Genomic DNA, 14,884 nt, shown 5'->3' on the forward strand with positions numbered 1-14,884 from the left:
AGAGAAATGAGGTTTTGTGTGGACTACAGAGGTCTTAATTCTGTCACCAAGACAGATGCCCATCCCATTCCTAGAGCTGATGAGCTGATTGATAAATTAGGTGCTGGCAAATTCTTAAGTACCTTTGACTTAACAGCAGGGTACTGGCAAATCAAAATGGCACCTGGAGCAAAAGAGAAAACAGCATTCTCCACACCTGATGGGCATTATCAGTTTACTGTTATGCCCTTTGGTTTAAAGAATGCCCCTGCCACCTTCCAAAGGATGGTGAATCAAGTCCTTGCTGGGTTGGAATCCTTTAGTGCAGCTTATCTTGATGATAATGCGGTCTTTAGCTCCACCTGGCAGGATCACTTGGTCCACCTGAAGAAGGTTTTGAAGGCTCTGCAATCAGCAGGCCTCTCTATTAAGGCATCCAAATGCCAGATAGGGCAGGGAACTGTGGTTTACTTGGGACACCTTGTAGGTGGAGGCCAAGTTCAGCCACTCCAGCCTAAGATCCAGACTATTCTGGACTGGGCAGCTCCAAAACCCCAGACTCAAGTCAGGGCATTCCTTGGCTTGACTGGGTACTATAGGAGGTTTGTGAAGAGATATGGATCCATTGTGACAGCCCTCACAGAACTCACCTCCAAGAAAATGCCCAAGAAGGTAAACTGGACTGTAGAATGCCAACAGGCCTTTGCCACCCTGAAACAAGCAATGTGCACAGCACCAGTTCTAAAAGCTCCAGATTACTCCAAGCAGTTCACTGTGCAGACAGATGCCTCTTGTCCTGCCATTTAATGGAGTTTGTTTGACCAATGACTTTGTGTTTCACCACTGCGCTTATTAGTTGCTCAATGTTCACCAGTAGCACATTGTATGTTTTGTTCAGTTTAGCCGCCTATTGGCATTTGACATTGCATTAGCCATTACATTCTGTATTCTGCCTATTGACTTTGACATGATGTATTCAGTTTAGCTGCCTATTGGCTTTGACATGCTATTAGATATTACATCCTGTATTCAGCTCAGCTGCCTATTGGCTTTGACATGATATTATACATTGCATTTTGTATTCAGCTCAGCTGCCTGTTGGCTTTGACATGACACTAGACATTGCATTTGATACTTAGGTTAGCTGCCCATTGCCTTTAACGTGGAGTTAGACATTGCAGATGAGAATTCAAGCTGTATTTTTCCAAGCTGTGTTTTTGCACAAGATGAACCAAGATGTTTTTCTCACAGTAGACTAGACCTGATAAGAGAGGGTACACTGGGTGTTTTTCTCTCCGCTTGAGCCTGGGAAGAGGAGAAGTCTCGGAGACCTGGCCAGTCTGCAAAGGCTTGCTCAGCTTTCCCGAGTCTGAGAGGAGGGGGCACACCTTTGTAACGAATGTCACAGGCTGCAGAGATTCAGATTCGAATCTGCCGGACCTCGTGCTGGAGCTTGGCGCCAGCTGCCAGCAATCCCGTGTGGGTAGATGAATCTCTTTCTCGCGGCTGACAGGGGGTCATCAGCTTGCAGACCTTAGAAAGATGAAGCTGTAAATAGTTTCCCACACGGTGAAGTATTTGTTTTGCTTTGCATTCAATATCTTATAAATATAACCTGCTGTGTATATTGCAAACTGATATATTTTGTTTGATTAACGCGGGCTTGAAAGCTACTAATTTGTCATTCATAAAAATTGTGGTTGGGGAAGAATTAACAACAATAAAAGTCTTCTTTGAACTCAGAAGTGCATTTCTGGTGTGTTATGTTAGTGCTTAGAAACTAGATAAGAGACAAGCACTACAATTGATACCAGAAGTGGGGTCGATCATTAAGAGTTGATTAAGGGGTTTGACGAGTTAGTAGATTTCTACGTGCACACTTTAAAAGTGTAATTGTTTTTTGTTGTTTGGAGAATTACAGGAATTGTTTTTTGTTGTTTGGAGAATCACAGTAGCACGGCAGACCATGTCTGAGAATGCATGTGTTGTTAAACTGCCCGATGGTGCTATGAAAAACTGTGAATTGTTTTCTGTTTGGAAAATTACAGAAGCACGGCAGACCATGTTTGAAAATGCATGTGTAGCTAAACGGCCTGATAGTGCTTTGAGAAATAATTTCTGTTGTACATATGTAGAAAATGTGTCTTTTGGAAGTAATGATGACAGAAAGGTCTGGATATCTTTATCTGCTTATAGAGAAATGCAGGAGAAATGTAGGCACTTGGAACATGAAAATAGGAATTTACGTGAGCAAATTAGCCAGAATACAATAATTCAAAATAATGCTGAAAGTTATAAAAATGCTGTTGTAGAAGAATCTTTCTTTTCCCATTCCAGTAATGAGGGGGTTAAGACAGCTCCGAGCTGCTTTGAGTTTTCGTGTGAGCCAGGGTTTTTGGCAGCCAAAATGCATTCCTTTACTGATAACACGGACAAGAGAGACCAGAATGTGATTTACGAGTTACCGTTGCAAAATGCCCAAGTAAAACAAAAGATTTTAGAGAAAGAGACACAGAGTTTCATTAGCTTGTTTGATTTTAGGAAACAGAATAGCCCTCATCTGAGTGAAATCCTAACACTTTGGTATATGGTCACTGTGAAAAATAATATGCAGCTGCGCGCTTGTGATTTGGCAAATGAAATAATGCAGACTTTAGGTTTCTGCGCAGTGCAAGAAGGAAATACTTATGTACATGTAATTCAAGAACAAGGGAAGAAAATAGTGCCCCTAGCTAGAATCATACAATGGATTTGGTACTTGCAAGACAGGGCTAGAGTACCACAGGTAAAACAGTCAACAATGAAGTTGAGTGCACCATTTGAATTCGTGTCCACTGAAGATAAAAAGCATGTTTGTTTTACTAATGATTCATTGACTGAAATGTTGTTTTCTGGCACAGGAGAAGGAATAGAGTTGTATAATGTGTGTCAGATTTTAAAGCAAGAGCTACGTGAGATGTGTCATTTTTACGCAGATTTTTGGTTCTTTGCTAATGTTTTAGCTGTTTGTTTTTCCACATGGCTTGTACCTAACTGGTTCAATTACCTTGCAGATGTTAATGAGAAAAATTCAGAGAGAGAAGTGTTCACCCAGAATTCTGCCTTAGTGGGGATGGCTAAGTGGGTGCCCCAGAAATGTGAACAGCTGAGAGAAAAGGCCACTTACAGGTGGGCAGAGATGAGAGAGATGCACATTCCCCTAGATTTGATAAAAACTGTGCAGCACGCACAAAAGCAATCTGTCATGCAAGCAGTCACAGAGCAGTTGGGGAGAGGAAAGTTACCAGGACAGAAATGGCAAATTGATCAGGTTTTAGGGAGAGTGATTGCTGCAAACTACCAAGGAAAAATCGAAATTATGCTGATACCTAGAAAAGAATCTGATTCATTCATACAAATTGGAGACAGAATGGCCCAAATTGACAAAAGTACAGTGAATGGAGGTTTGGTAAAGAATGAGTCTGCCCCAGCCCTTCTGACAGTGCAAGAAAAGGGAAGCTGTGGTGCAGCAGATAAAAACCTCAGTGCTGATGTGTGGGCTGAAGCCCCAAGTGATCCTCCAGAACCTGCAGAGAATATAACAAAGGGCCCCAAAAACGTCCTGCTGATTATAAAACAGGGAAAGAAAGAAGAAGGGTGCAGTTTAAATGAAAAATGTTATTTGCAAGAAAAGTCATACTTGTTTCTTTTGCAGATCCTACCACGTTTCGCTACTGTCCCTGAGTGTGCTGTGTGGTCCCCCTTCCGGTGTGTGCATGTGGGGTCGGGGAAGGGACCGAACCCCCAATCTGAACTTGGCTGAGTAAAGTGCCAGCACCATGGATCCATTTTGCGCAAACTGCGCCTTCAGTTCAAGTTCAACTTGTTTCATTGCATTCTTCCACTGGAACTAAGCTGTGTTTTATTTTTTTTCCCCCTTTCGTATGGAACTCTGACTTTTGCTTACCTTCCAGCATACCTTTCAGGTGGACCGTGCACCTTTACATGAGTAGAACTCATGCTACATCAAATTGCTAACACTGTTGAATTAGAGACTCATTCAGAGTACAAATTGCTCAGTCTTTTCTATGTAGATGTATCTGAGGTGAAAGGTTATGAGATCAATGTGTTAATTCACTTCTATTGCTTTACAGGGATTGCTTTGATCATTCAAATGTGACTTGCTGATAATGTTTTTTTTTGTGCTGATGTTTTTTTTGTTTTTGTTTGAAACAAGAGATATGTGAAACAAAAATTCATTGGTCAAAGGGCGGAATGTCCTGCCATTTAATGGAGTTTGTTTGACCAATGACTTTGTGTTTCACCACTGCGCTTATTAGTTGCTCAATGTTCACCAGTAGCACATTGTATGTTTTGTTCAGTTTAGCCGCCTATTGGCATTTGACATTGCATTAGCCATTACATTCTGTATTCTGCCTATTGACTTTGACATGATGTATTCAGTTTAGCTGCCTATTGGCTTTGACATGCTATCAGATATTACATCCTGTATTCAGCTCAGCTGCCTATTGGCTTTGACATGATATTATACATTGCATTTTGTATTCAGCTCAGCTGCCTGTTGGCTTTGACATGACACTAGACATTGCATTTGATACTTAGGTTAGCTGCCCATTGCCTTTAACGTGGAGTTAGACATTGCAGTTGAGAATTCAAGCTGTATTTTTCCAAGCTGTGTTTTTGCACAAGATGAACCAAGATGTTTTTCTCACAGTAGACTAGACCTGATAAGAGAGGGTACACTGGGTGTTTTTCTCTCCGCTTGAGCCTGGGAAGAGGAGAAGTCTCGGAGACCTGGCCAGTCTCCAAAGGCTTGCTCAGCTTTCCCGAGTCTGAGAGGAGGGGGCACACCTTTGTAACGAATGTCACAGGCTGCAGAGATTCAGATTCGAATCTGCCGGACCTCGTGCTGGAGCTTGGCGCCAGCTGGCAGCAATCCCGTGTGGGTAGATGAATCTCTTTCTCGCGGCTGACAGGGGGTCATCAGCTTGCAGACCTTAGAAAGATGAAGCTGTAAATAGTTTCCCACACGGTGAAGTATTTGTTTTGCTTTGCATTCAATATCTTATAAATATAACCTGCTGTGTATATTGCAAACTGATATATTTTGTTTGATTAACGCGGGCTTGAAAGCTACTAATTCGTCATTCATAAAAATTGTGGTTGGGGAAGAATTAACAACAATAAAAGTCTTCTTTGAACTCAGAAGTGCATTTCTGGTGTGTTATGTTAGTGCTTAGAAACTAGATAAGAGACAAGCACTACACCTCTGAACATGGGATAGGGGCAGTTTTGTCCCAAACAAATGATGATGGCCTTGACCAGCCTGTTGCTTTTATTAGCAGGAGGTTACTCCCCAGGGAGCAGCGTTGGAGTGCCATTGAGAGGGAGGCCTTTGCTGTGGTTTGGTCCCTGAAGAAGCTGAGACCATACCTCTTTGGTACTCACTTTGTAGTTCAAACTGACCACAGACCTCTCAGATGGCTGATGCAAATGAAAGGTGAAAATCCAAAACTGTTGAGGTGGTCCATCTCCCTACAGGGAATGGACTTTATAGTGGAACACAGACCTGGGACTGCCCATGCCAATGCAGATGGCCTTTCCAGGTTCTTCCACTTAGAAAATGAAGACTCTCTTGGGAAAGGTTAGTCTCATCCTCTTTCGTTTTGGGGGGGGGGGGGGGGGGTTGTGTAAGGAAATGCCTCCTTGGCATGGTTACCCCCTGACGTTTTGCCTTTGCTGATGCTATGTTTTGAATTGAAAGTGTGCTGAGGCCTGCTAACCAGGCCCCAGCACCAGTGTTCTTTCCCTAAACTGTACTTTTGTATCCACAATTGGCACACCCTGGCATCCAGGTAAGTCCCTTGTAACTGGTACCTCTGGTACCTAGGGCCCTGATGCCAGGGAAGGTCTCTAAGGGCTGCAGCATGTCTTATGCCACCCTGGGGACCCCTCACTCAGCACAGACACACTGCTTGCCAGCTTGTGTGTGCTGGTGAGAACAAAATGAGTAAGTCGACATGGCACTCCCCTCAGGGTGCCATGCCAGCCTCTCACTGCCTATGCAAGTATAAATAAGTCACCCCTCTAGCAGGCCTTACAGCCCTAAGGCAGGGTGCACTATACCATAGGTGAGGGCACCAGTGCATGAGCACTGTGCCCCTACAGTGTCTAAGCCAAACCTTAGACATTGTAAGTGCAGGGTAGCCATAAGAGTATATGGTCTGGGAGTTTGTCAAACACTAACTCCACAGCACCATAATGGCTACACTGAAAAATGGGAAGTTTGGTATCAAACTTCTCAGCACAATAAATGCACACTGATGCCAGTGTACATTTTATTGTGAAATACACCCCAGAGGGCACCTTAGAGGTGCCCCCTGAAACCTTAACCGACTATCTGTGTAGGCTGACTGGTTCCAGCAGCCTGCCACACACCAGACATGTTGCTGGCCCCATGGGGAGAGTGCCTTTGTCACTCTGAGGCCAGTAACAAAGCCTGCACTGGGTGGAGATGCTAACACCTCCCCCAGGCAGGAGCTGTAACACCTGGCGGTGAGCCTCAAAGGCTCACCCCCTTTGTTCCAGCACCGCAGGGCACTCCAGCTAGTGGAGTTGCCCGCCCTCTCCGGCCACGGCCCCACTTTTGGCGGCAAGGCCGGAGGAAATAATGAGAAAAACAAGGAGGAGTCACTGGCCAGTCAGGACAGCCCCTAAGGTGTCCTTAGCTGAAGTGACTCTAACTTTTAGAAATCCTCCATCTTGCAGATGGAGGATTCCCCCAATAGGGATAGGATTGTGATCCCCTCCCCTTGGGAGGAGGCACAAAGAGGGTGTACCCACCCTCAGGGCTAGTAGCCATTGGCTACTAACCCCCCAGACCTAAACACGCCCTTAAATTTAGTATTTAGGGCTCCCCTGAACCTAAGAATTTAGATTCCTGCAACTTACAAGAAGAAGAGGACTGCTGAGCTGAAAACCCCTGCAGAAGAAGAAAGAAGACACCAACTGCTTTGGCCCCAGTCCTACCGGCCTGTCCCCTGCCTTCCAAAGAAACCTGCTACAGCGACGCTTTCCCCAGGACCAGCGACCTCTGAATCCTCAGAGGACTGCCCTGCTTCAAGAAAGACAAGAAACTCCCGAGGACAGCGGCACTGCTCCAAAATGACTGCAACTTTGTTACGGAGGAGCAGATTTAAAGACCCCTGCAAATCCCCGCAAGAAACGTGAGACTTGCAACACTGCACCCGGCGACCCCGACTCGACTGGTGGAGAACCAACACCTCAGGGAGGACCCTCCGGCGACTCCGAGACCGCGAGTAACCAAAGTTGTCCCCCCTGAGCCCCCACAGCGACGCCTGCAGAGGGAATCCCGAGGCACCCCCTGACCGCGACTGCCTGACTCTAAAATCCCGACGGCTGGAAAAGACCCTGCACCCGCAGCTCCCAGCACCTGAAGGAACGGAACTTCAGTGCAGGAGTGACCCCCAGGAGGCCCTCTCTCTTGCCTAGGTGGTGGCTACCCCGAGGAGCCCCCCACTTGCCTGCCTGCACCGCTGAAGAGACCCCTTGGTCTCCCATTGAAACCTACAGAGAACCAGACGCTTGATTGCACACTGCACCCGGCCGCCCGCGCTGCTGAGGGTGTACTTTCTGTGTGGACTTGTGTCCCCCCGGTGCCCTACAAAACCCCCCTGGTCTGCCCTCTGAAGACGCAGGTACTTACCTGCTGGCAGACTGGAACCGGGGCATCCCCTTCTCTCCATTGAAGCCTATGTGTTTTGGGCACCTCTTTGACCTCTGCACCTGACCGGCCCTGAGCTGCTGGTGTGGTAACTTTGGGGTTGCTCTGAACCCCCAACGGTGGGCTACCTTGGACCCAAAACTGAAACCTGTAGGTAATTTACTTACCTGCTAAAACTAACAATACTTTACCTCCCCCAGGAACTGTGAAAATTGCACTGTGTCCACTTTTAAAACAGCTATTTGTGTTTTATGTGAAAAGTATATATGCTACTGTAATTATTCAAAGTTCCTAAAGTACTTACCTGCAATACCTTTCAAATGAGATATTACATGTAGAATTTGAACCTGTGGTTCTTAAAATAAACTAAGAAAATATATTTTTCTATAACAAAACCTATTGGCTGGATTTGTCTCCGAGTGTGTGTTCCTCCTTTATTGCCTGTGTGTATGTACAACAAATGCTTAACACTACTCCTTTGATAAGCCTACTGCTCGACCACACTACCACAAAATAGAGCATTAGTATTATCTCTTTTTGCCACTATCTTACCTCTAAGGGGAACCCTTGGACTCTGTGCATGCTATTCCTTACTTTGAAATAGCACATACAGAGCCAACTTCCTACATTGACCATCACTAACCAGACGCCCTCTGTCTGACCATCACTAACCAGACGCCCTCTGTCTGACCATCACTAACCAGACACCTCTCCGATACATGTCTCAATGTGCGTCCGGCTGCTTTCTCACCCATGACCATCACTAACCAGACACCCTCCACACCATGTCTCAATGTGCATCCGGCTGACATCACACACATAGCTACTCTAATCAAGCACAGGGTTTCTGGGAGAAATGCTTGCTCAAAATAAATACAGTTTTGAAGCCCACAAACGTACTCATAAGATACATCTATTCTCTATTACACTCTTACATAATACGCATTCATCTGTGGAACACAGCAGTCGTGCACCTTAATACGTGCAAAGTGCACACTGGTCCATGCAGGTCCTTCCTCACAATATATCTGCCCCTGTGTCATCTTCATTCATACAGCGCTCTCATCTGAACATTAGTCACATACACTGATCAATCAAGGTGACACTTGTCACAAAGCTCCATTTCCACTGCTTCCTGCTTCGCGCACAAACACAGGGCAAGCGTCTCCAGTTTCAAATGACCATGAATTCTGAAAACGCTCTGTTGGCAGTTTTCTAGGTCACTTCAGAACCAGAGAACCAGCTTTTCTGAAATGTTTACCTGGGTGATGAAGAACCCACAGTTCAAGGTATCAGTCAGAGTCTATTGAGTAAAAAAGAATCTGTGGTTAAGATTCGCAGACAAAATCAACTAAGTTGATGACTATCAGCAAAAGGTTTCACCATCCAATCGTCTCCATGGAGGAAACGGTACCACACATGAGTAAGCGATCAAAGAGGCGACTACGTCAGGCAAAGTATTAGACTTCTAGACCAAGTTGGCCTCAGTGGACACTACTGAAAGGGTGCGTAGAAAAGTCCACTTTGACTGGTCCCAGAGTGATGCACCCAAGTGTGTGGCATTGCTACAAGCTCAGCAGAACCCACGTCCCATGGGCTCCTGACATGGACAGAAGGCAACACTCCCTCTTAGCTGGCACAACCACATATGAGTTTATTAAAATATTTGTGTATCCAGCAGCCACCGTGACATAGGTCTTGTGCCTTTAGACAAGTTAGGTTTGGACTCTAGCTAGGTGAAACAGACACAAGTGTCCTGCAAACCTCAAAGACTGAAGATGATTCTCAGCGTGCGGATGGTTTATTAGATGCACTTCCCATCCTGGGATATAAGAATAATTAACCAGGATCATAAAACATGGTGTCCTCGGTAGGAGGCCAGTGCAGCACCTCTGGCTTCACTGCCAGCCTAAGCAAGGTAGCGCTCTAGGCACTGGCTGCTCAGCAGATTCACTCTCGCTGACGCTCTGGTATGTATCTACATGCTATTCTAAAGCACGAGCCCAGCCAAAGGACAGCAGAGATATTTACAGAGCCTGGTCAAAGGACTCTAGCATTGGTGACAGATGGGCCACACTTGTGTCAAAGTGTGGCATGCTGAGGAAACAAACATTTCAATGGAGAGAGCCAGCCAGTGCGCCAACATAAACAGAAGGCTCTTTCAAGAGCCCAGTCTAGAAAGACTCCTACTTTTTTTTTCATGGTTTCAGACCTTCCCTCAGTTTCCTTCTCCCGCGTTGTCAGCTGTGCAGAAGGCACAGGGCACAAACAACACTTTTACGCATCACAGTTGTTGCTGTATGCCAAAGTTCTCATTTCAGACATGCGTTTCACAGCACAGCAAACATACAGGGCATTGGAAACAGAAGGGCATGGTTCCTATATTAAACTATGACTCCCCTTTTCACTGAGAGCTAGGAAGAGTGTTTACTTCCATGCACCTCCCCTTCAGCTGCAGTCTGGACGACTGGAAATGAGAGGACACCTCCCCTGTGTACTGCTAGACAACTTACCTTAAGGTTCTAGACAACTTACCTGCATTTGAGTGTTCACCCAGGAGGCCTGGAGCATTAGACGTGCAGTCCGCAGACACAAACCTCTCATCTCCTGCAGCCAAAAAGCCTTCGATTAACTGCACAGCGAGGTCCAGGGACTGCACTTGGTGGTGGCTCAACCATTCTCCTGCCACCTCTGGTAGAACACAGATGAACTGCTCAACCACAATGAGCTCCACAATCTCTGCAGCGCTACGAAGCTCCGGCTTCAGCCACCTGCGGCCCAGATCTCGCAGCTGGCAGGCCACTCTTTGCGGCCCTGAGGTGAAAGCAAGGCTGCGGAACTTCTTCCGGTAGCTTTCTTCACTGCGGTCCAGGTGATCCAATAAGGAGCCCTTCACCTGCTCGTAATCCTTGGCACTGTAATAGGACAGAGCTTGGTAAATGGCCAGGGCCTCTCCAGACAACAAGGGTGCCAGCCGAGAGGCCCACTCCTCCTTGGGCCACTGGGCATTCTCTGCTACACACTCAAACTTCCGGAGGAAGGCTTCCGGGTCATCGCCGGGGTTCATCTTCACAAGCTCCATGCTTTCGGCTGGATTCTGGGGGCACATGGACATCAGACTGGGCTCCCTCTGGTGGCTCTGCACCTGACCTTGTTTCCAAGACTGCACCATGGTCACAGGGACAAGTTCCAGACAGTCACTGACCTACACATTTGTAGATTTCTGTTGACATCACGTTTACAATGGACTGGGGGACACATAAGTCGGCAAAGGCCAATGACCAGCTCCTTTTTGTCTTTGGGAGGTCCAGGCTGTTGGCTCCAAAGCTGGTGCCTGTGGTACATCACATCTGTGCAGACCCATGAGATCTTCTCCCCTCCATGAACAGCAGTGGACTCTGAAACAATAAGCAGAACATGGAAAGGTGTCAATGGAAGCTCATGTCATGCCTTAATATGGTTGCAAACATTGCATCACTCATTAGGTAATTCTGGAAGTCCAACTAGTGAACAGCAGATGATAATAATACTACACTCACTGCTACTCACGGCTGATGCTGCAGATCACATCCCAAGCTTGCAAGTTACAAAGAGGGGGTGAGGTCAAGCCATTCATCGACACAAGGTGACCTCAAAAGTGCACCGTCCCATTCTAACACTGCATAAGATTTATAAGAGACTGGTTGAGGTCGACAGTTCTCATTCCAAAACAAAGTTATTTATAAATACTCCTTATTTTTATGACTGCGATTTCCAAAATCCAATTCAAATTAATAAAAGAACTGGCATTTATCACAAAGATTTATCAACATGTGTTTCGACTCTTAAAACACTGAGTTGTTGCTTCATCAGGGCAAGAGATAGTATGTTTTTGTTGAAAGATAAATCATACATTACATGATAAATCGCAGCTGAAGTAATATTGCTGTTATTTTCCGCAGTGGATACATGTAAAGAATAAGTTTCAGATTAAGGCCTTCTCACTTTCCAATTTTTGAATATGAAATAATTTGGGGAGTTTCCATTATAACTCAGATTATCTCAGGTCTGACAGCTAACAGCCCCGGATTAGCTTCAGCTATGGTTCATTTATCAAGTGATTTTTTAGTCAAGTGGATTTTGGAAAACTCAATAATAAACAAGAGGAGTGTTCAGACATAGCAGATCTCTCTAATAAATGTCAGTTCTTTGATTAGCTCTGATTTTTGAAATTGAGCTAAAAAATAAACTAAAGGAGCTTTGAGAAATAATGGTTTGTTTTTTAAACTGTTGACCTCACCAGTCTCTCTTACCAAACTAGCATCTAAGTATGCATCAACATTTGGCGCTCATGCAAATCTGAGCAAAAATCAAAAGCAGAAATTGAACACACCTTCACGTGGACTAAATCATCTTCAAGAAGGTAAAACCAGCTCTGATAGAGACAATCGCAAACACAATGATGCCCATTGCCAGACTTACTGCTCAGCGGTACATTAGTAATCAAGGCGGTTGTAGCTGTGAAACCTGAATTATTGGAAGAATCAGGTCCCTGGTATGTTGAGACAAGAGCACCCCAAAATCGAAAGAAGACGTTATCCATCCAGCGCTTAGTAAGTGTTTGGTACCCACAGATCCTTGGAGATTGCAAGTATGCAGAGTTTATGAAAAAATGTGGGTGTTCTACTTAAACCTCAAACCAGTTACTTGAACTGAACCAAAGTAAGGGCCCGATTTAGAAATCAGGGGAACGGGTTACACTGTGACAATGGTGCTGGAAATCCCGTCCGCCGACATCCAAATCCCATAGAATATAAACCGTCACCGTAATCCATCCACCAAGCTCTGCATCAGGCCCTAGGACACCTGCACCCTCACCAGGAAGAGAAGGGCTGGCACATTCCTCGGAGAAGCACATTGAGAGCATGTTGGACGCAGAAGCAGCTGGTGGCCTTGAATAACTGCTTCATCTTTGTTGGAAAAGGCTCTTTTTGCAGAGTCATTGTAGGAAGGTAGCCTCTTCCTAGCCTTGTTACCCCCACTTTTGGCCGGTTTGTGAGTATATGCCAGGGTGTTTTTACTGTCTCACTGGGATCCTGCTAGCCAGGGCCCAGTGCTCATAGTGAAAACCCTATGTTGTCAGTATGTTTGATATGTGTCACTGGGATCCTGCTAGCCAGGACTCCAGTACTCATAAGTTTGTGGCCTATATGTGTTCCCTGTGTGGTACCTAACTATCACTGAGGCTCTGCTAACCAGAACCTCAGTGTTTATGCTCTCTCTGCTTTCTAAATTTGTCACTGCAGGCTAGTGACTGAATTTACCAATTCTCATTGGCACACTGGAACACCCATATAATTCCCTTGTATATGGTACTTAGGTACTCAGGGTATTGGGGTTCCAGGAGATCCATATGGGCTACAGCATTTCTTTTGCCACCCATAGGGAGCTCAGACAATTCTTACACAGGCCTGCCACTGCAGCCTGCGTGAAATATTGTCCACGTTATTTCGCAGCTGTAAGGAAATGCCTCCTTGGCATGGTTGCCCCCTGACTTTTTTGCCTTTGCTGATGCTATGTTTACAATTGAAAGTGTGCTGAGGCCTGCTAACCAGGCCCCAGCACCAGTGTTCTTTCCCTAACCTGTACTTTTGTATCCACAATTGGCAGACCCTGGCATCCAGATAAGTCCCTTGTAACTGGTACTTCTAGTACCAAGGGCCCTGATGCCAAGGAAGGTCTCGAAGGGCTGCAGCATGTCTTATGCCACCCTGGAGACCTCTCACTCAGCACAGACACACTGCTTGCCAGCTTGTGTGTGCTAGTGAGGACAAAACGAGTAAGTCGACATGGCACTCCCCTCAGGGTGCCATGCCAGCCTCTCACTGCCTATGCAGTATAGGTAAGACACCCCTCTAGCAGGCCTTACAGCCCTAAGGCAGGGTGCACTATACCATAGGTGAGGGTACCAGTGCATGAGCATGGTACCCCTACAGTGTCTAAACAAAACCTTAGACATTGTAAGTGCAGGGTAGCCATAAGAGTATATGGTCTGGGAGTTTGTCAAACACGAACTCCACAGCACCATAATGGCTACACTGAAAACTGGGAAGTTTGGTATCAAACTTCTCAGCACAATAAATGCACACTGATGCCAGTGTACATTTTATTGTAAAATACACCCCAGAGGGCACCTTAGAGGTGCCCCCTGAAACTTAACCGACTATCTGTGTAGGCTGACTAGTTTTAGCAGCCTGCCACAAACCGAGACATGTTGCTGGCCCCATGGGGAGAGTGCCTTTGTCACTCTGAGGCCAGTAACAAAGCCTGCACTGGGTGGAGGTGCTAACACCTCCCCCAGGCAGGAATTGTCACACCTGGCGGTGAGCCTCAAAGGCTCACCTCCTTTGTGCCAACCCAGCAGGACACTCCAGCTAGTGGAGTTGCCCGCCCCCTCCGGCCAGGCCCCACTTTTGGCGGCAAGGCCGGAGAAAATAATGAGAAAAACAAGGAGGAGTCACTGGCCAGTCAGGACAGCCCCTAAGGTGTCCTGAGCTGAAGTGACTCTAACTTTTAGAAATCCTCCATCTTGCAGATGGAGGATTCCCCCAATAGGGTTAGGATTGTGACCCCCTCCCCTTGGGAGGAGGCACAAAGAGGGTGTACCCACCCTCAGGGCTAGTAGCCATTGGCTACTAACCCCCCAGACCTAAACACGCCCTTAAATTTAGTATTTAAGGGCTACCCTGAACCCTAGAAAATTAGATTCCTGCAACTACAAGAAGAAGGACTGCCTAGCTGAAAACCCCTGCAGAGGAAGACCAGAAGACGACTACTGCCTTGGCTCCAGAAACTCACCGGCCTGTCTCCTGCCTTCCAAAGATCCTGCTCCAGCGACGCCTTCCAAAGGGACCAGCGACCTCGACATCCTCTGAGGACTGCCCCTGCTTCGAAAAGACAAGAAACTCCCGAGGACAGCGGACCTGCTCCAAGAAAGGCTGCAACCTTGTTTCCAGCAGCCTTGAAAGAACCCTGCAAGCTCCCCGCAAGAAGCGTGAGACTTGCAACACTGCACCCGGCGACCCCGACTCGGCTGGTGGAGATCCAACACCTCAGGAGGGACCCCAGGACTACTCTGATACTGTGAGTACCAAAACCTGTCCCCCCTGAGCCCCCACAGCG

At 46.4% G+C, this 14,884-nt stretch overlaps 1 protein-coding gene across 1 annotated transcript in view; it reads right to left on the minus strand.

Moving 5' to 3' along the window:
- Positions 1-14,884, minus strand: part of LOC138252602 (zinc finger and SCAN domain-containing protein 30-like) — a 92,777-nt gene that overhangs the window by 63,787 nt on the left and 14,106 nt on the right. Inside the window, exon 2 of the mRNA XM_069205752.1 lies at positions 10,259-11,121. Coding sequence (XP_069061853.1) covers positions 10,259-10,895 — 637 coding nt within the window. The 5' untranslated portion in view covers positions 10,896-11,121. The remainder of the gene's footprint in view (positions 1-10,258; positions 11,122-14,884) is intronic.

Source organism: Pleurodeles waltl, chromosome 1_2 (genome assembly GCF_031143425.1).
Source record: "Pleurodeles waltl isolate 20211129_DDA chromosome 1_2, aPleWal1.hap1.20221129, whole genome shotgun sequence".
Lineage (NCBI taxonomy): Eukaryota > Metazoa > Chordata > Amphibia > Caudata > Salamandridae > Pleurodeles > Pleurodeles waltl.